This window comes from Chrysochloris asiatica, unplaced genomic scaffold (assembly GCF_000296735.1).
Source record: "Chrysochloris asiatica unplaced genomic scaffold, ChrAsi1.0 scaffold00010, whole genome shotgun sequence".
In the NCBI taxonomy this organism is placed as follows: domain Eukaryota; kingdom Metazoa; phylum Chordata; class Mammalia; order Afrosoricida; family Chrysochloridae; genus Chrysochloris; species Chrysochloris asiatica.
Genome location: NW_006408528.1, coordinates 8,534,643 through 8,558,627, shown reverse-complemented (window position 1 = coordinate 8,558,627; position 23,985 = coordinate 8,534,643). Strand labels below are relative to the sequence as shown.

At 38.7% G+C, this 23,985-nt stretch overlaps 1 protein-coding gene across 1 annotated transcript in view; it reads left to right on the top strand.

Moving 5' to 3' along the window:
* The first annotated feature begins 13,193 nt into the window (after window positions 1–13,193).
* MIOS (missing oocyte, meiosis regulator, homolog (Drosophila)) overlaps window positions 13,194–23,985 on the top strand; it is a 35,377-nt gene continuing 24,585 nt past the window's right edge. Inside the window, exons 1-4 of the mRNA XM_006834390.1 lie at window positions 13,194–14,535; window positions 14,867–14,965; window positions 17,592–17,846; window positions 21,742–21,911. Of these exons, the coding sequence (XP_006834453.1) occupies window positions 13,242–14,535; window positions 14,867–14,965; window positions 17,592–17,846; window positions 21,742–21,911 (1,818 nt within the window). The 5' untranslated portion in view covers window positions 13,194–13,241. The remainder of the gene's footprint in view (window positions 14,536–14,866; window positions 14,966–17,591; window positions 17,847–21,741; window positions 21,912–23,985) is intronic.

Below are 23,985 nucleotides of genomic sequence, written 5' to 3'. Positions count from 1 at the left end.
TCCTTTCTCAAGCCGGGAAATGTCACAGCACTAAGCACTAAGAAGAAGTGAAGCCCAACCTCAGCCCATACAAAATAATAAATTCAAAGTGGATTACAGACCTAAATGTGAAAACTAAAACCATAAAATTCTTAGAATAAAATGCAAGGGCAACATTGTTAGGCCTAGCTTTTAACAATGGATTATCTAATATAACAAAAGCACAAACAGCAAAAGGCAAAATAAATAAATGGAACCTCATAGAAATTGACAATATTTTTATTCATCAAAAGATTCCACTAAAAGGATTGTTGTTGTTGTTATGTGCCGTGGAGTCGGTTCCGACTCATAGTGACCCTGCACAGGGTTTCCGAGGCTGTTAATCTTTACGGGAGCAGAATGCCTCATCTTTCTCCCGCGGAACCGCTGGTAGTTTCAAACTGCTGACCTTACGGTTCGCAGCCCGATTCGTAACCACTACGCTACCAGAGCTAGTGGACTGGATATAGGAACCAAAGGGAAGAAGTGGGAAAACTGAAATGAAGTGTGTGATTTTTTTGTATGGAAAACTGATGATCTGCTCTGTAAACCTTCAGTCAATTCACAATAAAAAATTTCAACAACAACAACAAAACAAAGACCTTACCAAAAATCTAAAAGACTAACTACTGATTAGATGAATATCTTTGTAAACCATATATCCAATAAGACTTGAATAACCAAAAATATATTTAATGTTGATAACTCAACAAACAGAATGATTTTTTAAAGAACCAGGTTTATTTTTCTCTCATACAATGGTCTGGAAGTCTGTGGTTGGTTCAAGGGAGGAGGTGCCTGATCTCTTTCACAGGCAATACTATTGCATTAGACTAATGGAATAATGTTGCCTTCCTCAATTATTTGGTTGTCATCTCCATTTTCCCACAACTTGTCTATCAGTTTGTCACACTGTGGTATCTTGTATGTTGCTGGAAGCTATGCCACTGATATTTTAAATACCAGTAGGGTATACACACAATTGACAGGCTAAGCTAAGCTTCCAGACTAAGACAGACTTAGGAAAAAAGAGAGCCTGACTGCTTGGGAATGTTTAGTCACTGAAAACCTTATGAACCAAAATGAAACACTGTCAAATAGCATCAAAATATTGAATATTAAAACATGATGAATAATACGACAATATTGTCAGATATAGTGCCAAAGGATGAGTCCCTCAGGCTGGAAGGCACTCAAGATATAACTGGAGAAGAGCTGGCTCCTCAAAGTAGAGTTGACAGTGATGATGCAAATGGAGTAAAGCTTTCAGAACCTTCATTTGCTGATGAGGCACAACTCAAAATTAGGAAAAACAGCTGCAAGCATCCACTATAACAATTGGAACATGGAATGTATAAAGTATAAATCTAGGAAAATTGGAAGTTGTAAAAAAGGTAATGGGATGCATAAAGATTGATAAACATAGGCATTAGTGAGCTGAAATGGACTGATATTGGCCATTTTTCAATCAACAAGCATGGTTTACTATTCTAGGAATAACAAATTGAAGAGGAATGGCATACAATTCATCAAGAAAAAGAACATTTCAAGATCTATCTCGAAATACAATGCTGTCTGTAATGGGATAATATCCATACATATATAAGGAAGACCAATTAATACCATTATTTTTCAAATTTATGCCCCAACCAGTAAAGTCAGTGATGATAAAATTGAAGAATTTTACCAATGTTTTCAGTCTGAAATTGGTCAAGCATGCAATCATGATATATTAATAATTACTGGTGGATTGGAATGCAAAGGTTGGAAACAAAGAGGAAGGATCAGTGGTTGCAAAATATGGCCTTCATGATAGAATTTTGCAAGACCAATAACTTCTTCATTGCAATTACCTTTATTAAACAACATAAAAGATGACTATACACATGGACCTCGCCAGAAAGAATACACATAAATTAAATTGACTGCATCTGTGGAAAGAGATGGTAGAAAAGCTCCTATCATCAGACAAAACAATGCCAGGGGCAGACTATGGAACAGACCATCAATTACTCATAGGGTGAAGCTGAAGAAATTTAAAGCAAGTTTGTGAGAGCCAAAATATGACCTTGAACATAATTCCATCTAAATTTAGAGATCATCTGAAGAACGGATTTGATGCATTAGATGCTAATGACCAAAAACCAGAAGAGTTGTGGAATACATCAAAAGCATCATACAGAACGATAACAAAAGGTCATTAAGAAGACAAGAGAGAAGGAAAAAATCAAAATGGATGTGAGAAGAGACTCAGAAACTTGCTTTCCAGAGAAGAGATGCCAAAGTATACAGAAGAAACAAGGAAGTAAAAGAGCTGAACAGAAAATGTCAAAGAATAGCTCGAAAGACAAAATCAAGTATTATAATGAAATGTGCGAAGACCTGGAGTTAGAAAATCAAAAGAGAAGAACATGCACAGCATTTCTCAAACTGAAAGAACTCAAGAAAAAATTCAAGTTTTGACTGGCAATATTGATGGATTCTATGGGCGATTATATGAAGAAAAATGTGGCATCAGGTTTGAAGGAAGACTTAACAATCTAGGATATGCAGATTATACAACCTTGCTTGTTGAAAACAAAGAGGGCTTTGTTTTCAAAATCCTCTGATTTTGAATACTTACTGATGAAGATCAAAGACCACAGCCTTCAGTATGGGCTGCACCTCAATGTAAGGGAAATAAAAATCCTCACCACTGGTAAATAAATGACATCATGATAAATGGAGAAAAGTTGTAAAATACTTCGTTTTGTTTGGACCCAAGATCAACGCTCATGGAAGTAACAGTCAAGAAATCAAATGACATGTTGCATTACACAAATCTGCTGCAAAAGACCTCTTTAAAGTGTTCAAGAGCAAAGATGTCAGTTTGAGGACTGATCCAAGCCATAGTATTTTCAGTAGCCTTGTATGTATGTGAAAGTTGGGCAGTGAATAAAGAGGGCCGTAGAAGAATTGATGCATTTGAGTTATGGTGTTGGAGGAGTGTATTAATAGAATCATGGATTGCTAGAACAAACAAATCTGTGTTGGAAGAAGTATATCCAGAATTCTCCTTAGATGTCAGGATGGCGAGATGTACTCTCTCATACTTCATACACATTATCAGGAGGGACCAGTTCCTGGATTAGGACATCATGCTAAGTAAAGTACAGGGTCAGCAAAATAGAGGAAGACCCCCCAAAAAGTTGGATTGGTACAGTGGTAGTTGCAATAGGCTCAAGCTTGGCAACGATTGTGAAGAAGGCGCAAGATCGGGCAGTGGTTCCTTCTGTTGTGCATAAATTTGCTGTCAGTTGGAACCCACTCAAGGGCACCTAACAACAACAACAATGTATTTATTCTTAGCCATTTTCTCAGATAGCACGAAGGAAGACAAGGAGGAGGATAGTACTCACATCTTACTGGATACAATGATTTGATATAGCCATATCTGGCTAAAAGGAAGATCCGGGGATGTAATCTCTAATTGGATCATTAGTGATTTCTGTTAAAACAGAGGTGGAGATATGTTCTGTTCCTAAAAAGCACAGGAACAGAATGGAGATAAGAGACAGAGAGTATATATTCTAGAAGGGGAAAACATCTAAGGGCAAATGAAAACATGAATATGTATGTGAAGTTGTGGTATGTGCTATGAAGAAAAATAAAGCAGAAGAATTAATTTATATGTTGTTGTTGTTACCTGCCGCCGAGTTGCTTATCCGTTCATAATGACCCTGTATCAAGTTTCTGAGGAATGGCTGGTGAGTTTGAATCGAAGAACTTTTGATTAGCAGTCAAATGCTTATATGTAGCAGTAACAACTGAACAGAGTCTTTAATGAAGTGGGACTATGACTCACACAAAGTTCTGTTGGAAGATCATTCCAGGCAGAGGGAGCAGTCAGTGCAGAGAATGTTTGCCATGTTCAAGTAACAGCAAAGTCATAAGCTCATAAAGAGAACTACATAGAGTGATGATACAGAATCAAATGAAGAAAGTGTTCAAGAAAGAGGAAGTAGTCCTGTGTCAAACTGCAAGCGTGAAGCCCTGGTCAATGAAACGAGTAGCTCTGAGTCATTTGTTGTTATATGTTGTCAAGTCAATTCCTACTCATAGCAACCTTAAGGAACGGCTGGTGAGTTTGAACTGCCGACCTTTCAGTTAGAAAACCAGTGCTTATCCTATAGCACCACACCTGGATTCCATGGAGGCCATTGGTGATCTCTACATGATCAATTTTGGTGAAGCAGTACACATGAAATTCAAGAAAGACAGGAGGAAGTGGGATTGGGGAAAGTCAGTATGGTCCTGTCCTTTGAGGACAAAATGTTGATGGTGGTGATGTGCCGTGGAGTTGGTTCTGACTCATAGCAACCCTGTGCAGGGATTCTGAGGCTGTAACTCTTTACCGGAGCAGAAAGCCTCATCTTTTTCCCATGGAACAGCTGGTAAACTGCTGAACTTGAGGTTTGCAGCCTGATTCATAACCACTACCTTAATAGAAGTGATTTAAATATGTTTATATGTTGACAGTAAAGATCCAGTAAAAATGGAGAAGTTAGGACACATGGAAGAGGAAAAAAATCTTGGTACAAGTTTCCAGAAGTGGAGAATAACTTGAAATTCCTCTTCTTTTTCTTTGTTAGCTAGAATGTAAGAATGCAAGTGAATGATGCAGCAGAAGAGAAAAGAGGAAGCAAGAAGAGGCTGTAGGAATTCCTACATAATGGTCTTAATTTTCTCTCTGAAGTAAGAGGCAAAATTCTGAGAATAATGTGAAAGTCATGTATGGTAGGAGCGGATAAGGAGAGACTTGTATTGATTCAAGGTTTTGTGTAGTGTTTTCAGACCAGAGCCAAAACCATTGAGAAAATTGGTCAGATTACATTCGTTCTAAGTGATAAGTCTTTTGGTACCTTCCCTCAGTAATTCAGCCTATATTCCTCAGTAGCAGGAGAGATAAAGAGCCTCAGATTTCCACAAGCCATACTCTCCCCAAACTCATCCTATCACCAAAACCACATGAAGATCATCAGGACTTCTTATAGAGGGGGCTTCAAAAAGTTCATGGAAAAATTGCAGTGTGTTTCAATTCCATTTTTCCACAAACTTTTTGAAGCTCACTTGTACTGTTTACATCAATCACCACAACAAACCTAAGAAAACACTTTTAAGAAAAAACAGACTAAGAAAGATTGTCAACCTTCTGAAGACATCTTTCTGTCAGTCTTGCTTCACCTGACTCAGGGACTGTGGCAGCAGTATTCACTCAGTTACAGAGCTAGAAACCTAGTCACCATCCCAGACTTCTTCTTCACTTTCCCTGACCCAGTCAATCAAGTCAGAAATGTTCCCCAGGCCACCAACATCTCTCCATCCCTGCTCTACATACCTCAGACGGTCCAGGCCATCAGTAATCATCCCTCCCTCTTCTCTCCACACAAATCCTGATCATATCAAGCCACCTGGTTAAAAACCTTCGATCATTTCCCTTAGGAAAAAGTCCCTCCACACTTACCTGCCTGGCTTCCAGATATCTCTGTGATACGTCTTAATCGCTCTACACTTCTGCTACTTATTCTAACTTCCAGCTGTACTCTACTGCTTCCTCATTGATAAAGCCTTACATTGAAAAGCTCTTCTGTCCAGTTTTTTCTGCCCTGTTCCTCTCTTGGGTAACCCCATACTTAAACTTCATGTCTCAGTCTAGGGATTTTCAAGGAAGTTTTCCTGACCCCCAACACTGAAGGGCATCCCTCCTTTATAGCACTGTATCATACCTAACATGTCTTTTTTTGTTCCCTGCACTATACTCAGCATCCCAGGGTGGTGTGTGGAACGTAATAGACATTTCAAGGTATGTTTGTGGAATGAATACATGAGTGAATACTGGACCCATCGAGTATCTTGAACTTTCTGTAAAATGTTTAATGAAAATAAAACTGTGTTGTTATTGTTGCTAGTGCTATCAAGTCAATTCCAAGTCATAGTGACCCTGTATAGGGTTTCCAAGGAGAGGCTGCTGGGTTTGAACTCCAACTTTGCAGTTAGCAGTCCAGTGCTTTTCCTACTGAGCCACACCAAAACTGAGTTGTTGTTGTTGTTAAGTGCCGTCGAGTCGTTTCTGATCCGACTCATCACAACCTTATATAGAGTTTCTGAGGAACAACTGGTGAGTTTGAACAGACAGCCAGTACTGTATGGGAGCCTAAATTCAGAGGTATCTGTTATATGAAAAACTGTTATCTTGACATCAGTTCAGACTTCATTTTAAATTCTCTAAGGAGCTCTGGTAACATAGTGGTTATGAATTGGGCCGCTAATCTCAAGGTCAGCAGTTTATAACTACCAGCAGTTCCGTGGGAGAAAGATGAGGCTTTCTGCTCCCATAAAGATTTACAGCCTTGGAAACCCTATGCAGGCTCACTGTGAGTGGGAATTGACTCCATGGCACATAATCGCCACCACCAAGGTAACTTCCCCAATGCTTGTTGCGGTTGTTAAGTGCCCTAGAGTCAATTCTGACTCATAGAGACCCCTTATAGGGTTTCCAAGAAGCAGCTGGTGGGTTTGGACCACCACCTTGCAGTTCGAAGTCCAGTACTCATTCTACAGCATTACACCAGGAGTCCTTAAACAAACGTAATCTTGCAGCTAGAGAAATGTTGCTCTGATCTTTGTGGTAAAACATAGATGTGAAAAGAGTAAATCTTTAAAAAGGCTCTTGATGCATGATCTGTATCAGACATTTCCTGCACAGGCAGATGCCAGCAACATGTGTACCTAAGGGCTCTCTTAACATTTTGTGACTCTAGAAAGGCATTTTGTGACCTCCTGCAGTCCTGGTGTGACGCTATAGGATATGCACTGGACTGCTAACCTCAAGGTCCGTGGTTCAAACCCACCAGCCGCTCCTTGGAAACCTTATACAGAGTTGCTATGAGGCAGCACTGACTCGATGGCACTTAACAACTACTATCCTTAATCTTTCCAGAAGCACAAACTATTGTAATTATATACTGTAACCAATGACTGTAACCTGCATGCTATCCTGGTGTGGCGCTGTGGGTTAATGCACTGGATTGTAAAACTGGTTGGAACCGCAAGGTCGGCGGTTCAAGCTCACCAGGAGCTTCTAGGAAACCCTATACATGGTCACTATGAGTTGAAACTGACTCCACGTCACTTATCAACAAACCAGTCCTAGCAAAAAACCTGCTTTGAGATGTCCTGCCTCTCACTTCTCTCTTCCTGCTCTCCACTCAAAATATTGTAACCTAAAATTCTTGATTTACTCCTAGAAAAATGTGCCACTTCAGACTGCTTGGCTTCTCTTTGTGTTTCATGTAACTCCTCAGTTCAAATCTCATCGAGCCTTTATAAACGTTTACTTTAAACAGAGTTCGAGTTTTTTCTTCTTAACAGTACTAAAGTGTATGAACTAACTCTGAAAACGGACAATTGGATCTGAGATGCAAATCTAAATCTGAATCCCTGGGATCCCAACTCGAGCTCCAGGAGTGGGGCGGGGCCTAGGAGAGCACGGTGCAAGAGGGGCGTGGTCTCTCGGGAAATAGTCCCGCCCCGGGGCGGAGCTTCCCTCAGAGCGTGGGAGGGGCGGGTCTCGCGTGTGGGGTACACCCCTTCGGAAGCTGTGGCGCGGTCTGGAAGTCCCCGACGCGTGGTGGTGGGAATGTGGACCCCTGCCGGGTAGCCCAGGTCACAGGCTGCGCCTCTCTAGCCGCCATCTTGCACGCGTCGGGACTCACACAGTGGGAGTGGCGGAGACCAGGCCGGAAACGGCTGTGCAGCCGCCGAGCTGCCAGCTCAGGTCAGTGAGTGCGGCCCGGGCCGCGTCTCCGAATCCCGGAAGGCAGGCCTGAGACGAGGAGCGCCGGGATCGCCATGGAGGGTCTGGGAAAGCCTACTTAAGCTGCGTGGGCGGGGACAGGCCTTGATCCCTGTTGCTGGGTGCGGAGCGTCGAGTTCCGCTCTCCAGGGCAATCGCGCTGTGCAGTCTGCCGGGCCGCGGCTGATCCCCGAGAGTGCGCGTGGGTTTCCACTTTGGGGATCTGGGCCCGCGCTGCTGCAGCCTCCGCCATGGCGGTTTTGTGCAGAACCGCTTCCCTGCCTTTGATGAGAGGCCCAACCAGTTGTCCTTCGGATTCCTGGTTTACCGGGAAAGCCGTAATGCAGTTGTATCCTGCTATATACATCTTAAAGGGTTTATCGCGCCAACGTTCTTGTCACGTACTGTTTATTTAAAATTCTTGAAGCGGCTAAGCTGCTCACTTACACCACTGGCATTGCTAAATTGCTTAGCAAATGACTGCATTTGCAGAATCCTTTGTATAACTATTTTTAAGGGAAATTTGGATATATGCTGTGCGTGTCCTGCAAGATGGTGGGAATTCTTGAAACTGCTGCGGTTGTAATTTGCCTTGGGATGAAAAAGTAGAAGACAACAAAAACATTAATGTGATAGGGTGATTGGATAATTCATGCAATTGCAATATGGTAACCTCTAGCACTCGATGGCACTCAACAATCTCTAGCACATGGGGCTACTGAACACTTGAAATGTGGACAGTCCAAATTGAAATGGCACACAATTCTTAAGAATGGGTACACAAAAAAGAATGTTAAGGTTCTTATAATTTTTATATTGATTGCGTGTTGAAATAATACTTTTTATATATTGATTTAAACAATTCAAATTGATCTATTATACTTTTTAAATGTATTTGCTAGAATTTTTTCAAATTTTGTGGCTCACACTAAATTTCTATTGGACAGTGCTGTTTCAGATTTGCTGGTGAACAAACATGGAATCAATGTGACTTTGCCTTGCTCAGAAACCATTGACAGGAAGTCAACACTTGTTAAACTTGAAGTTGAGGAAATAAATATAAGCCCCAAGTACTGGAAACCTCACCCCCTCTTGGTGATGGTAGTGGTTGCATGCCCTTGAATCAGTTCCAACTCCTAGCCACCCTATAAAGGGTTTGTTGTTGTTGTTAAGTGCCATCGAGTCGGTTCCGACCCATAGCGACCCTGTACAGGGTTTCCGAGGGTGTAAATCCTTACGGGAGTAGAAAGCCTCATCTTTCTCCCGCGGAGCGGCTGGTAGTTTCGAACCGCTGACCTTAAGGTTCGCAGCCAGATTCGTAACCACTACGCTACCAGAGCTCCTTAAAGGGTTTATTAGGCTATAAATCTTTACAGGAGTAGAAAGCCTCATATTTTTCTTTCAGGGCAGCTGTAGATAGAACTGCTGACCTCGTAGTTAGTAGCCCAACGGCTAACTCACTACTCACCAGGGCCCCTTTCACCCCCCTACACCCCGGATTTATCATTGTGTATAACATTAGAAAACATTCTTTCCAGGGCTATTTAAGGAGATGATATGAGTAGGAACCAACTCAACAGAGTATAACAACAACTAAGTGACGCATCTGTGTAATGTGATGTCACAAGTTTGTGAGATGTAGCTTAGGGGATAGGTTCTATCTGTTTTATGGTCTTGGCATAAGAGGTTTGTTGTTGTTAAGTGCCGTTGAGTCGGTTCCGACCCATAGCGACCCTGAACAGGGTTTCTGAGGCTGTAAATCTTTACAGGAGCAGAAAGACTCATCTTTCTCCCACAGAGCAGCTGGTAGTTTCGAATTGCTGACCTTGCTGTTCGCAGCCTGATTCTTAACAACTACGCTAGTCTAGCTAATGAGTTCTGGTGTGGTTCCGGAGGACAAGCACTGGAATGCTAGTATGTGGCAATTCACCACCCACTGCTTGGGAGCTCATGACAGGGCCACTAAGATTAGCAGGAGGTCTTCTGACTCCAGCTTCAGTTTTCTTTGCTCTTACACAGAAGCCTCATGATTTGTGTTCATGACTGTTGTTGTTGAGTGCCATTGAGTCAATTCCGACCCATAGCGACCCTTTATAGGGTTTCCAAGGAGCAGCTGGTGAGTTTGAACCGCAGACCTTGCAGTTCAAACAGCTGCGTTTACCCACAGCGCCACACCAGGACTCCGTATTCATGACTGAGGGTCCTTCTATAGTGGGGGTTGGATTGTGAAGATACACATTTTTATTTAATGTTTTATTGTCACTGTCTTGAAATTCTTAATCTTTGAACAAGGAACCACATTTTAATTTTGTCCTGGGCCTTGCAATTTTTGTAGCTGATTCTGTCTCTGTGTAATAGTCTTAGGAAGTGAATTTGCATAATCATAAAACCATTTTCAGTCTAGTAGCAAGCACTTGGTAGCCTGAGTTGTTGTTGTTACGTGCCGTGGAATTGGTTCCGACTCATAGCGACCCTGTACAGAGTTTCTGAGGCTGTAAATCTTTACAGGAGCAGAAAGCCTCATCTTTCTCCCGCGAAACAGCTGGTAGTTTCTAACTGCTGACCTTGAGGCTCGCAGACCGATTCATAACTACTACGCTACCAGAGCTCCTGAGTAGAGGAGTTAAAATGTAAATAATTGGGTCAACCTAGAATAGGAAAGCCAAACAGCAAGAAAATGAAAGACTTGATGGTGCTAATGAGGGTATAATTCCTAAGATTAATTATATGATATAATCGAGAAAAAGATGAGGCTTTCTGCTCCAGTAAAGATTTATAACTCCAAACCCTATCCAGAGTCAATATGAGTCAGAACAGACTCAAAGGCACACAACCATGTGATAGAATTAGTTATTGACCCTGGCTTCAGAACTGTTAAGGAAGGAAGTAAAGTCAGTATAAAAACTTTTAGATGCATTTCCCAATCTAAATTATATGGGTCTGTGGAAATCTAGACTGAAAATTCCTGACTGAAATTTATGGGAACGTTGTTGTTTTGTTGCTGTTAAGTGCTATCAAATCAGTTTCGACTCATAGCGACCCTTTGTAGGATTTCAAAGGAGCAGCTGGTGAGTTTGAACACCCGACACCTTACAGTCCATCACATTTACCCACAGTGCCACACCAGGACTCCATAGAACCATTAAATAAAGCAATTATGTTTGAGTTTAATTTCTCAATCTGTCTGTATTTGAATTCTGGTTATACATCTGGTACTATGAATGAACATATGGAACTCCTGGTATGGCGCTGTAAGAGAAGCCCTGGACTGCTAACTGCAAGGTTGGTGGTTCAAGTCCACCAGCTGCTCCTTGGAAACCTTATACAGGGTCATTATGAGTAGGAACTGAGTCAGTGGCACTTAACAACCGCAATGAATTAACATAGCTTTGCCCTGTAAGAACTGACATCCAATTTCAATGAAGACTGAAAGTATCTAAATTCACCTTAAATCTAGACTATCACTTCTAACCAGTCTCAGTTAGAGCTAGACATTAAAATGGTTGTGGTTGGCCTCTTCTATTAAAACATCACTTTTAACCATAGTTATTTTAATTTGTACTTAAAAGCTATTAGAATATTAATCTTTTCAAACATCCAATTTTGACACTGAACATTTTTTATTTATTTTTCTGACATTATTAGAATAGAAAATTCTATTGCTCTTCTAACTCAGTGTCCCAAAGTGCAGTGGTTGTAAATAAAAATGGTTTTAGGTAAAAGATAGTCAAACGTTTTTAATAGTTGTATATGTACTATATTTTGAAAAATATTATTAGCATGTCATACCTATGACTTATGGGGGTGCAGTGGCTCTTTAGAACAAGCACTGGGCTTCGAACCTCAAGTTCAACAGTTTGAGTCCACTGTTTGCTTCAACAGAGAAAGATGAGGTTTTCTAATTCTGTAAAGATTTACAGCCTCAGAACCCCTATATAGGATCACTATGAATCAAAACCAACTTGATGGCAATTAATAACAACAATCCATGATTTATAGCCATATGATTAGATTAAATTTTATTTATAGACAATTTAAAGAAAATACTAATAATGGATATAGCAAGTTATTAGCGTTAATGACTGAAGTGTGGGAAACATGAACTAACTAACTCATTCTGTCTAAGTGAGAAAACAAGAGACCCCATTCACACATAACCTTTTTAAGTCTTGGAGCCAGTACATGTCAAAGCTAGGAAGAGAACTCAAATATGCTCAATATAGGAGTCCTGGTGTGGCACTGTGGGCTAATATGCTGGACTCTAAGGTCAATTTGAACCATGAAGTTGGTGGTTCAAGCTCACCAGCCACTCCTTGGAAACCCTATACAGGGCTGCTATGAGTGAGAACTGACTCATTGGCACTTAACAACAACAACAATGCTCAATACAAGGAGCTCTGATAGCATAGTGGTTATGAGTTGGGCTGCTAATCTTAAGGCCAGCAATTGGAAACTACCAGCGGTTCCATGGGAGAAAGATGAAACTTTCTGCTCCCATGAAGATTGATGGCCTCGGAAACTCTATGCAAGGTCTTTGTAAGTCGGAACTGACTCCATGGCACATAACCACCACATTCCAATATTTATTCTGCTGTATTACTGTTGTGGTTTAAGTGCTATGAAGTTGGTTCTGACTCATAGCGACCCTGTATAGGGTTTCCAAGGAGCGGTTGGTGCGTTTGAATCACCAGCAGTCCAGTGCCTATCCTACAGTGCCACACCAGGACCCCATTCTGCTGTGTGGGCTGCTTTGTATCACTGAAAGTTAGAGACCTCTGTTTTACTAATGGTATTGCACTTTAAATCTTCACTTTCAGTTATGGTGGTCTTGTGCCACTATTTGTATTGATGTTAAATAAAACTTAAAATTTGTTGTACACACATATCTAGCTCTCAGAAATGTGATCTGTACAACACAGATCTAGAACATTTCTGTTGTTGCAAAAAGTTCTATTGGACAGTGCTGCTGTAAACTATTGTTTTGGAGTATGATTCACAGCCCTTTCAAGTTTTATCCCCTTCAAAGGATAATACTATTAATCTACTTACCACAGTAAAGTTATTTTAACCCTGAAGTTAAATTGAAGGTACTAGTAATGGTGCAATTAAGATAATTGATCATGGGAAATGAAGCCGGATGGAGTTCTCAGATTCCTACCAGTTCATCTTAGTGAAGGAAGTGGTTCTTTTTTATCTCCTGAATTCATGACCAATAGTAGAAATAGAAATGTATCGAAGAACAGAGTATCTTCATAGAGAATTTTAAGGCACCCTCAATAGTTTATTCAACTTAATAATTGTATCTTGTTGATATCTTAAAACTCATTTTATTTTAAAACAGATTTTCAATGAATGGACCTGACTGGACTCTTTGAGCACATCATTAAACATGAGTGGTACAAAACCTGATATTTTGTGGGCACCTCATCAGGTTGATAGATTTGTTGTATGTGACTCAGAACTGAGCCTCTATCATGTGGAATCTACTGTGAATTCAGAACTTAAAGCTGGATCTCTACGTTTATCTGAAGACTCTGCAGCTACATTATTATCAATAAATTCAGATACACCCTATATGAAATGTGTTGCTTGGTATCTCAATTATGATCCTGAATGTCTCCTTGCGGTTGGACAAGCAAATGGTCGCGTCGTTCTTACAAGTCTTGGTCAAGATCATAACTCAAAGTTCAAAGATTTGATAGGAAAAGAATTTGTTCCAAAACATGCACGACAGTGCAATACCCTTGCATGGAATCCATTGGATAGTAACTGGCTTGCTGCTGGTCTAGATAAGCATAGAGCTGATTTTTCAGTACTAATATGGGATATCTGTAGCAAATATAGTCCTGATATAGTTCCTATGGAGAAAGTGAGACTTTCAGCAGGTGAAACTGAAGCAACATTGTTAGTAACAAAACCCCTTTATGAATTAGGACAGAATGATGCTTGTCTCTCTCTTTGTTGGCTTCCACGAGACCAGAAACTTCTGCTTGCTGGTATGCATCGTAACCTAGCTATATTTGATCTTCGGAATACAAGCCAAAAGATGTTTGTAAATACAAAAGCTGTTCAAGGGGTGACAGTAGACCCATACTTCCACGATCGTGTAGCTTCCTTCTATGAAGGTCAAGTTGCCATATGGGATCTTAGAAAATTTGAAAAGCCAGTTTTGACTTTGACTGAACAACCAAAGCCCTTAACAAAAGTAGCATGGTGTCCAACGAGGACTGGTCTGCTTGCTACATTAACAAGGGATAGTAATATTATTAGGTTATATGATATGCAACACACACCCACTCCAATTGGGGATGAAACTGAACCCACGATAATTGAAAGAAGTGTGCAACCTTGTGATAATTACATTGCTTCATTTGCATGGCATCCAACAAGTCAAAATCGAATGATAGTTGTAACTCCCAATCGAACCATGTCTGACTTCACAGTTTTTGAAAGGATATCACTTGCCTGGAGTCCAATTACATCTTTAATGTGGGCTTGTGGTCGTCATTTGTATGAATGTGCAGAAGAAGAAAATGATAATTCTTTAGAAAAAGATATAGCAACAAAGATGCGTCTTCGTGCTTTATCAAGGTATGGACTTGATACTGAGCAGGTTTGGAGAAACCACATTTTAGCTGGAAATGAAGATCCACAGCTCAAGTCACTCTGGTATACTCTGTACTATATCCTTTGCATGGTGAATGTTGTGAGATGAATCCGATAGAGGTGTTCTTAAAGCTTACTAAAAAGTCATTCTGTAAATACCATGCAAATTGTTTTATGCATGAGTACAAGTTACATAATACTAAAATTAAAAAGTAAAATTGTTTAAAACTCTTAAACTTGAAATACTGCTTTGCAAATTGTGTAGGAGGAAGCAAAGCCTATCCTTCCAGTAGATTAGTGCCTTACATGCACTGACGCCTATTATGAATTGGCTCCAAATCAAAACTAATTTAGCTTTGAAATATTTTATTATACATCATCACTAGTATTTCCTATGCATTTAAATACTTATGAAGCAGTATACAGAAGATATGGATCAGAAGTCTTCAGGCAACAAAGGACCATTGGTTTATGCTGGAATTAAATCAATTGTAAAATCTTCTTTGGGTAAGAAAACTCTTATTATCAACGCTATATAATTTTTTTGCAGTCATTTCCCCCCCATCATTTAGCAGAAATTAGCTATTTTAGATAGTGTGCATAAATACTCTTGTCTGATTAGATGTTTTAGTGAATTGTTAGACTTAATGCATATACAAAATCCTTTTGAAAGGGAGTCTTGGTTCTTTGTCTTTCTAAGTTTGCTCTGTTATTTTTTGAAGACTTACTTTAAGAGGCATTAGATTAGGTGCTTTATAAAGTGTTGATGATTCATTTTAATATTATCACAGTATTTTGCTTTTAAAAACTAAATAGAAAGGCACTAACTGAAGGATACCTCTTTGTATTTTGCTACCTTAACACTTTTTACCTAGTCATATAATGGCAAAGACTGTAATTGTGACATGAAGAATGGTCCTACATGAAGGAGCTATATCTGAGATAATCTTTAACAGTCGGTATGAATTAATGTATGTTTTAAATTGATAAACTATTTTGGAAATCAAATAAAGATGACAGATAAATAAAAATAAACATTTTTAATTAACTGCTCTAGTAGTAGCTATTATTTTTTTGGAATTGTGAGTTATATTTTCACTGTCACTCTGACCTAGGATTTGATGTCTAGCTTCTTATAGTGGTCAAATTTGGATTCAAGCTGCTAGAAAAGTAATTTATATTAGCTAGAATAAGCTCTGGCCTGTGAACCATAAGGCTGGTGGTTTGAACCCATCAGCTGCTCTATGGGAGAAAGGTGAAGCTTTCTGCTCCCACAAAGACTTAACAGCTTCAGAAACTCTCCAGGGTCGCTCTGAATAGGAACCCACTTGATGGCACTTAACAACAGTAACAAAGTCAAAGAGCAGTAGTAGAAGTCATAAATCTAACTTGTTTTGTTACAGCACTTTCATTACTACACAATAATATGCTAATTTTTCATCTGAATAGGTTTAGCATTGAAATCAAACTTGTACCTAGTATAGTTAGTTTATGATATAGTTATTGTTGATTTTTAAAGGCTTTCAAATTACTTATGTCCACAAACAGTAGACTACTTATCTATTTTATTTTGGCATTCTCCCGTTAGTCCTCCGCCCAAAAGTAATCTTTGTTATGAGCAGTAAAATGAATGAGTTTATCTAGAAACTCCTGATCTTGTGCCTTTATTAAGTTAGATACAAGTACAGACATACTGTATTACCCCATAAATGAACCTGAAGACCACGGTTCATGCTTTTAGAGCCACTGCTTCAAAGGATTCAGAACCATGTTTATAAAATTTACATATTTGAGCAGTATGTCAGGCCATAGTGCCTTTTCAATTATTCTGAGGTTGATTATTATTTTTGTTGTCTTTTGATGTATTTTAGGGAAAAACCAACAAACAGCCTCTGATGAAAAGCAAAGGGGAAAATGGAATATCTTTATATAATGTTTCTGGTGCAGTAGAGACAAATTGTGTATCCCAATCCTGAGCCAAGACTAGTCTTTACCCAAACTAAAGAAAGACTACTGTTGGGACGATTTGTTCATTCCCTCAGTGCTAAATTGCCAGCTTTTTGTCTGGGTGCATTTAGATATTTTTAGTTTTATTACCCAAAGGTAAAAAGTGAGGCAGTTACTGTCGATGATCATCTGACTAGATGGTTTTCTAATCTGGCAATACTTCACTCTCTTATCTCTAGTAAATCAGCACATAGTGAGTCAACACATTAAGCTATCTTGCTCATGATAATCTAGCGCCCAAATACATAATAGTATACAGTTCAAATAACACCTATTGAGTGCTTACTATAAATTAGATACGATGCTAATTGTTCTTCCCATGTTGCTTTTTTACTTCTTATAACTGCAATATGAGGTGAGTTTGTTCGTTCACTTGACAGAGAATTACTGCATGCTCACTGTGTGCCAGGAATCATGCAGGAATTGGAGACATGACCATCAACAAGGTAGACAAGTCTCCTCCCTCATAGAACTTAAACAATATAGATATTTCTTTTTTTGAGTTTACATTTCTAGTTCAAAATATGGACAAGTAAACAAGGAGTTGTAAGTAAGAATAGATAGTCATACATGGAAGGTATTCCTAATACGGGTTTTTAAGGATTTGAGAAGGTTTCTTAGAGGAGGTAGAGACAAAGTTCAAACCGGGAGCAGCATAGGTGATATATACAGATGGAAGCCAACATAGCACATTTAGTGTTGCTGGCAGAGTGTGAGAGGGAAGCTAGGAAAGAATGGGCTAGCAGTAGCTCAAGCAAGGATTAGAAATCATAAAGATTAGGGAGTTTATCATCCTTTAACAAGAGGAACCAAGGAAGGATTTTAAAGAGTATTAACAATTAGACTTGTGTTTTAGATTGATAGCAGTGATATCAGGTAGGAGCCTGTAGACAAGAAGTAATTAATACCAAAGTTACTAGCAGAGAGGCCAGAGAAACATGGTTAAATTACAAAGTAGAACAAAATTTAATGATTAATTGGACAAAGGTGGAAAAGAAAAATAAGTAAAAAAAATACGTTGAATATTAACAATTATTAAAATATTTCTCTGTAAAACTAACTTGTTTTCTAAATATATTTCAGCATAAACAGTAAAGCAATTAATACTAAAATTTTTCTTTTTTAGGAATGGTGGAAAGCAGCAGACATAATTGGAGTGGATTAGATAAGCAAACTGATATTCAGAATTTAAGTGAAGAGAGAATCTTAGTGTTACAGCTGTGTGGGTGGATTAAGAAAGGAACGGATGTGGATGTGGGGCCGTTCTTGAACTCCCTTGTCCAAGAAGGAGAATGGGAGAGAGCTGCTGCTGTGGCTTTGTTCAACTTGGATATTCGACGGGCAATTCAAATCCTGAATGAAGGAGCGTCTTCCGAAAAAGGTATTAGGTTAGATTCTAAAATATCAGTAGCTCGTTGAATCATTTAACATAAGCATGCTGGTATTTTCCACAATCTAATCAAATTAATGTTTTCATGTGAGTTTTTGCTGAAAGTTTACATATTAGTCCATCCCTCTTGTTTATAACTTAGTTTAAGTTTGTATAAAACAAACTTCATCTGTTAAATGTTATTTTAGTAATAAATTTAAGCTGTGCTTAAATGGTGTGATTTTTCAGTGATTTTTATTTTAAATGTAGCTCGCTCCACAAACACTTTCAAAATGTATTTCTTTGGAAATTAGAGCTTCTTTAGTTTGCAAGCATTTTTCTGGCCAAACAGTTGAGTACTTTTTAGTTTGTGTTTTTTCTTTTGGAAAATTATTTGTTAACCTTTAGGAAATAGATTGACACTTGTAGTTAGAATAGTGTTTTTGTTGTTATGTGCCATAGGGTCAGATGTGATTCATAGCAACCCTTTATAGGGTTTCAGAGGAACAGCTGGTGGGTTTGCATTGTTGATCTTGTGGTTAGCTGTACAATGCTTATCCTACAGCGTAGCACCAGGTTTCCTAGATTCGTGTGTTGTTGTTAAAGTGCCATTGAGTCAGTTCCAACTCATAGTAACCCTCTATAGGGTTTCCCAAGAGTGGCTGGTGAGATTTGAACTGCCTTTTGTTCAAACTGACCTTGCAGTCTAGTGCATTATCCTGCAGTACCACACCGGACTCCAGATTAATGTTGTTGTTATGTGCCGTGGAATCAGTTCTTACTCATAGTGACCCTGTACAGGGTTTCCGAGGCTGTAAATCTTTACGGGAGCAGAAAGCCTCATCTTTCTCCCATGGAACAGCTGGTTGTTTTGAACTACTGACCGTGAGATTAGTAGCCTGATTTGTAACCACTACGCTACCAGAGCTCCTTAGTGTAGAAAACTGCTTCTACTTAATTAAAATATTTGTTCTAATACAAATATAGTATTTACCACTAATAAGACAAGGATGTAGTGCTATAGGATAAGCACTGGACTGGTAACCATAAGGTGGGCTGTTCAAAACTACCTGCTGCTCTTAGAAACCCTTCTGGTGTTGTTCATGAGTTGGAACTAAGAAACACACAGCAACAACATCAAAAGTCTGTGGTCTCTCTATGAATATACATTTAATATAAATTAGGGAAAGCTGTATTATTAGCATGGGTCTGTAAAAATTATCATATTATATATAGAAAATTACTTAAAAATATCCAACTATAACTATTTTATAATGAAAAACTATACCATTTAATATCCTTTTTTAAAGAATGGTACTCAAGTTTGTAGAGTCTTGGTGTGGTGTTGTAGGACAAACACTGAATTGCAAAGTCAGTAATACAGACTCACCAACTGCTTCTCAGAAACCCTGTACTGGGTCTCTGTGAGTCAGAACCAACTTGACAGCACTTAACAACAACAATAATCAAGTTTGTACTCTGATATTTTGCCACAGAGTACTCAGAAGCAAATCATTTTTAGTTTTTGTTGTTTTTTTTTTCCTTGTCAGAAGTATTTCACTTGGAAATACTTAAGATATAGATAAACTGTATAGGGTTTCCAAGGGTATGAATTTTTACAGGAGCAGAAAGCCTCATCCTTCTCCTAAGGAGAAACTAGTAGGTTTGAGTTGCCAGCCTTGCTGATAGCAGTCCAGTGCTACCAAGGCTCCTGAAGATGCCAAAAAAAATGCCAACCCTACTGCCGGCTAGTCAGTTGCGACTTAAACTTAGAGGACAAAGTAGAACAGCTCCCTGGGATTTCCAGGGTTGTGTAAATCTTTACCGGAGCATCTTTCTCTTGTGGAGCGGCTAGTGGGTTTGAACTGCTGATCTTGTGATTAGCGGCTCAACATGTAACTCACTAGGCTTCTAGGGCTGCTAAGACGTAGATAGGTATCTTTTTAAAATATACCTAGCAAATGAGTATTCAGAATATTTATTATCTCTACTACATTTTTTGTTCCGTGGGAGAAAGATGAGACTTTCTGCTCCTGTAACGATTTACAGCCTCGGAAACCGTGTACAGGGTTGCTATGAGTCGGAACCGACTCCACGGCACATAACAACAACAACAACAACAACATTTTTGGAGTCCTGGTGTGGCTCCGTGGGTTAATGTGCCAGACTGCAAAGTCATTTGAATTGCAAGGTCTGCGGTTCAAGCTCACCAGCCGCTCCTCAGAAACCCTATACAGGGTCTCTATGGGTTGGTATCGACTTGACGGCACGTAACAACAATAACAACTCCATTTTTAAACTATTGTAGGTCTGTTGTACCATAGGAGGAAAAAAAAGTGAAATTAGCTGTAGTTATTTGCAGTCTTATAGTTGAAAAAGCTAAAGTTTTGTGCAGATTAGCATCTTTCATTCACTTTTTTTCTAACATCTGCCTTCCTCATTTGAGAGTGCATTAGAAGCTACGTTGTGATGGAAAAAATAATTGATGTTCGTAATCATTTCTAATTATACTTTTACTGCAGCCTTAAAGTGTAATACTTTCCTGTCATGTGTACCTGGGAAATTGATGTAAGAAACAGGAAAAACTAGCTTTCCAGGAGTTTATATAAATTGGTTATGGACTGAAGGAAAAGACTTTATTGTATTGAGTCAAATATTCCCTTTCAATTAGAAGTAAATTCTGTTGTTACAATTATTTTAAAGACTTTAAATCTAGTTTAATAGAGCAGGCAGAAGAAACAAGTATAAAGTTAGTTGGGATAAATGTGTATAGAAAGAACAATGATACTAAGAACAGAAAATGAGAAAGGCTGTTTTATTTACAAGAAAAAGAAAATGATTGTTGAATTCTCAGGAGTACTGGTCTTCAGCAAAAAGGAAAGCTTATGTAAATGTGAAGCTATTTTAGAATAAAGATTAAAGGTAAATTTAGTCTTTCTCTTTTGAGGCTAAACTTTCTTTGAAGGCTAGACAGCCATAGAAAGCTAGGTTGATGGCTTAGCAACAGCTATATAAACTGTTAATAAGAACAAATATTTATAGGATTATTGATCACCAATGCTTTATAGCAAATGTGTCTAAATTGAATTTTGTGGTGATTCTGGTAAGTTCATTTTGCCTTAGAAAAATGGAAGATACAATACTATAATAAAAATGCTGAAATACTGAATTTCTGCAATTTGAAGTTGACAAAAGTATGTGCCTTATATGTTTAGGAACAGGAAGACAAAGTCATTTTGAAAATTGCCATATTAAGATAAAATGGTATTTACTATTAGTGCTGTTAAATATTTTAAGGTGATTGTTTATTAATAAAATTAATAGTAGCTAGTGTTCGGTGGTTTGAGCTCATCAGCTGCTCCTCGGAAACCCTATACTGGGTCACTACTGGTCAGAATTGACTTGATGGCACTTAACAACAACAACAGTAGCTAGTAGGACTTCTCGTGTGGTGCTGTGGGTTAATGCACTGGACTGAAAGTCAGTCTGAACTGCAAGGTCAGTGGTTCAAGCTCAACAGTCGCTCCTCCAAAACCATATACAGGGTCACTTAACTCTACAGAACTTAACAACAACCACAGTAGCTAGTAAGATGGCTTTATTTTCCCCCCTTTAGCTATTAAGCAAATAGCATATAGTATAGGAAATTGATGAAAAGGAGACCTTGAAAATTAAAGGAAGAACTTGTTCTATATAGGATTTACATATATAGATGTGAATTTTATAAGAATGAAAATACTTGCTTTTGTCCTTAGAAAAGTTTCCATTCTGATTAAAAAATTTTATCCTAGTGGGCTGATTTTTTTTAGGGTAAAAGTCCCTGATCATTACTTGATTCTGTTTAAGAAATGTGGAAGAAGGGGATATTAAGCTTTGATCGTTTTGTTGAACTGTTATTAATATGCAGGAGATCTGAACCTCAATGTGGTAGCCATGGCATTATCTGGTTATACGGATGAAAAGAACTCACTCTGGAGAGAGATGTGCAGCACTCTGCGATTGCAGCTGAACAATCCATATCTGTGTGTCATGTTTGCTTTTCTGACAAGTGAAACAGGATCTTATGATGGAGTTTTGGTAAGCTGGTTTCTGTCTCACAAGCCCCTCCTTTTAATTAGGTAGGCATTTTTATCTTTGTTGAAATTTTAATATTTCTGTTGCATGAAGTATACGAGGATTAAATAAAATATTGCTACTAGTATTCCTTTTCATAGATACACACTGGTTTATTTCAAACAAAGCACGTTTAAACATGTCTCTGCAATCTGTGGGTTGTTGTTGTTAAGTACCGTCGAGTCAGTTCCAACCCGTAGCAACTCTGAATAGGGATTTTAAGGAGCAGCTGGTGAGTTTGAACTGCCGACCTTGCAGTTCAAACTGACTTTGCAGTCTAGCGCATTAACCCACAGTGCCACAGACAGATTCTCTCATCTCAGTAACACATTTGTCTTAGTCTCATTAGGATGCATACAGAAAAGGATACTTTTTGTGCCATGTAAAAAATAATTGTGAAGTCAGAGCTAATATCAAATTTTTAACAAAACTCAAGTGAACATTTTCCCGAAACATTGAGACTTTGCAACAAGTTTAAAGCAGTGATGCTACACTAATAGATAGTTTTTAGATGGATCAAGTATTTTAAGAAAGTTCAGGAAGACCTCAAAGTTGAGACATGAGAGGAAAGACTGTCACCTCTGACAAATGAAGAAACTATGAAATGCAGAAACTGGTGGGAAAAGACTACAGAATTACCATTGATCTGATAGCTACTGAAATTGGGATGTAACATGATTCGTTCTGCATTTTTAATTTTAAATAAACATGTTAGCCTCAGCAAGCTTTCAGCTTGATTGGTGCCTATTATGCTGTGTGAAGATCAGCTAGCTCAGGCAGCTGATTTTTTATCTGTCTTTTAAGCAAGATCAAAACTAATAAAGATTATGTTATGGAATATATAGTAACCAGGAATGAATCTTGACTTTACAAGTAATCCAGAAAGTGAGGTCTAATCAAAATTGGCTTCTGAGGGGATCTGATGGGACAGTTAAACTCAAGGCAGAGAAGTCAGCTAAGAAGGTTAAGGCTACTGTTTTAGGGGATTACAGGGATAATCTTGTTAGATTTTTCTCAGTGGATACAGGACAATCACAGGGACTTACAAGGACAAGTTTTTAAGAAGATTGAAAACTACACTGGTGAGAAAAAGGCCAGGCAAGTTGTGCTGGAGAATTTTTTTTTTTTTTTTCATCATGACACTACCTTCTCAATCTTCATGGGTAGCAAGGGACATTGAGAAATCTTGCCACTGTCTCCCCTATAGTTCCTTTAGACTGCTTTTTGTTCCCAAAACGTAACATTTCAAAGGAACACTAATTGAGTCCCTCAAGGATGACAAACCTACTTTTTGATGTGGCATAAATCTAAAATTACAGCATTCTTTAGGGAAAGGTTTGTTGTTCTGACTCAGAGACCCTGTGTAGGGTCTCTGAGGAGCAGCTAATGAGTTTGATCAGCTGACCTTGTGGTTCAGACTGACCTTGCAGTCTAGTGCTTGTCCTATAGTGCCACACCAGGGCTGTCTAAAAATGGAAACAGATCCATCTAAACCTAGATGGAGGATATTTGAAGAAACAATAGCTTCACATTTTGTTATTTTTGTTTAGTAAATGCTTCTATGATTTCTTTGAGCCCTGGTGTGGTCCTCTTGGATAAACCCTGGACTGCTAACCACCAGGCTGACAGACCAAACCATCAAGCCACTGTTGAAAATGCTATACAGGGTCACTTGGAGTCAGAACCAAAACCACGGCACATACAGCAAAATTATTTTATAGCAGTACTTTTAACTTATAGTATTTAAAGGACATTAAATTTTTTTTTTGAACAGCTTTGTTTTTTAATGTGATTCTAAGCCAAAGTTACTTCTTATTAAGTGTTTTTTTTTTTTTAATGTTGTGAATTATGTGATAGTTTACATGGGAAAAACATTAGTTTTGCATTCATTCTATTATATATCGTTTCATTGCCATGGTTACAATCCCCTCCATGCATCATCAACCAACCAAAGGGTATACCCTGCAAGCCTGTCCCCTACACTACCTCCCTCCGCAAGTCTTCAGCACACAGTTGCTCTCTCTCTCTGGATCTAAAG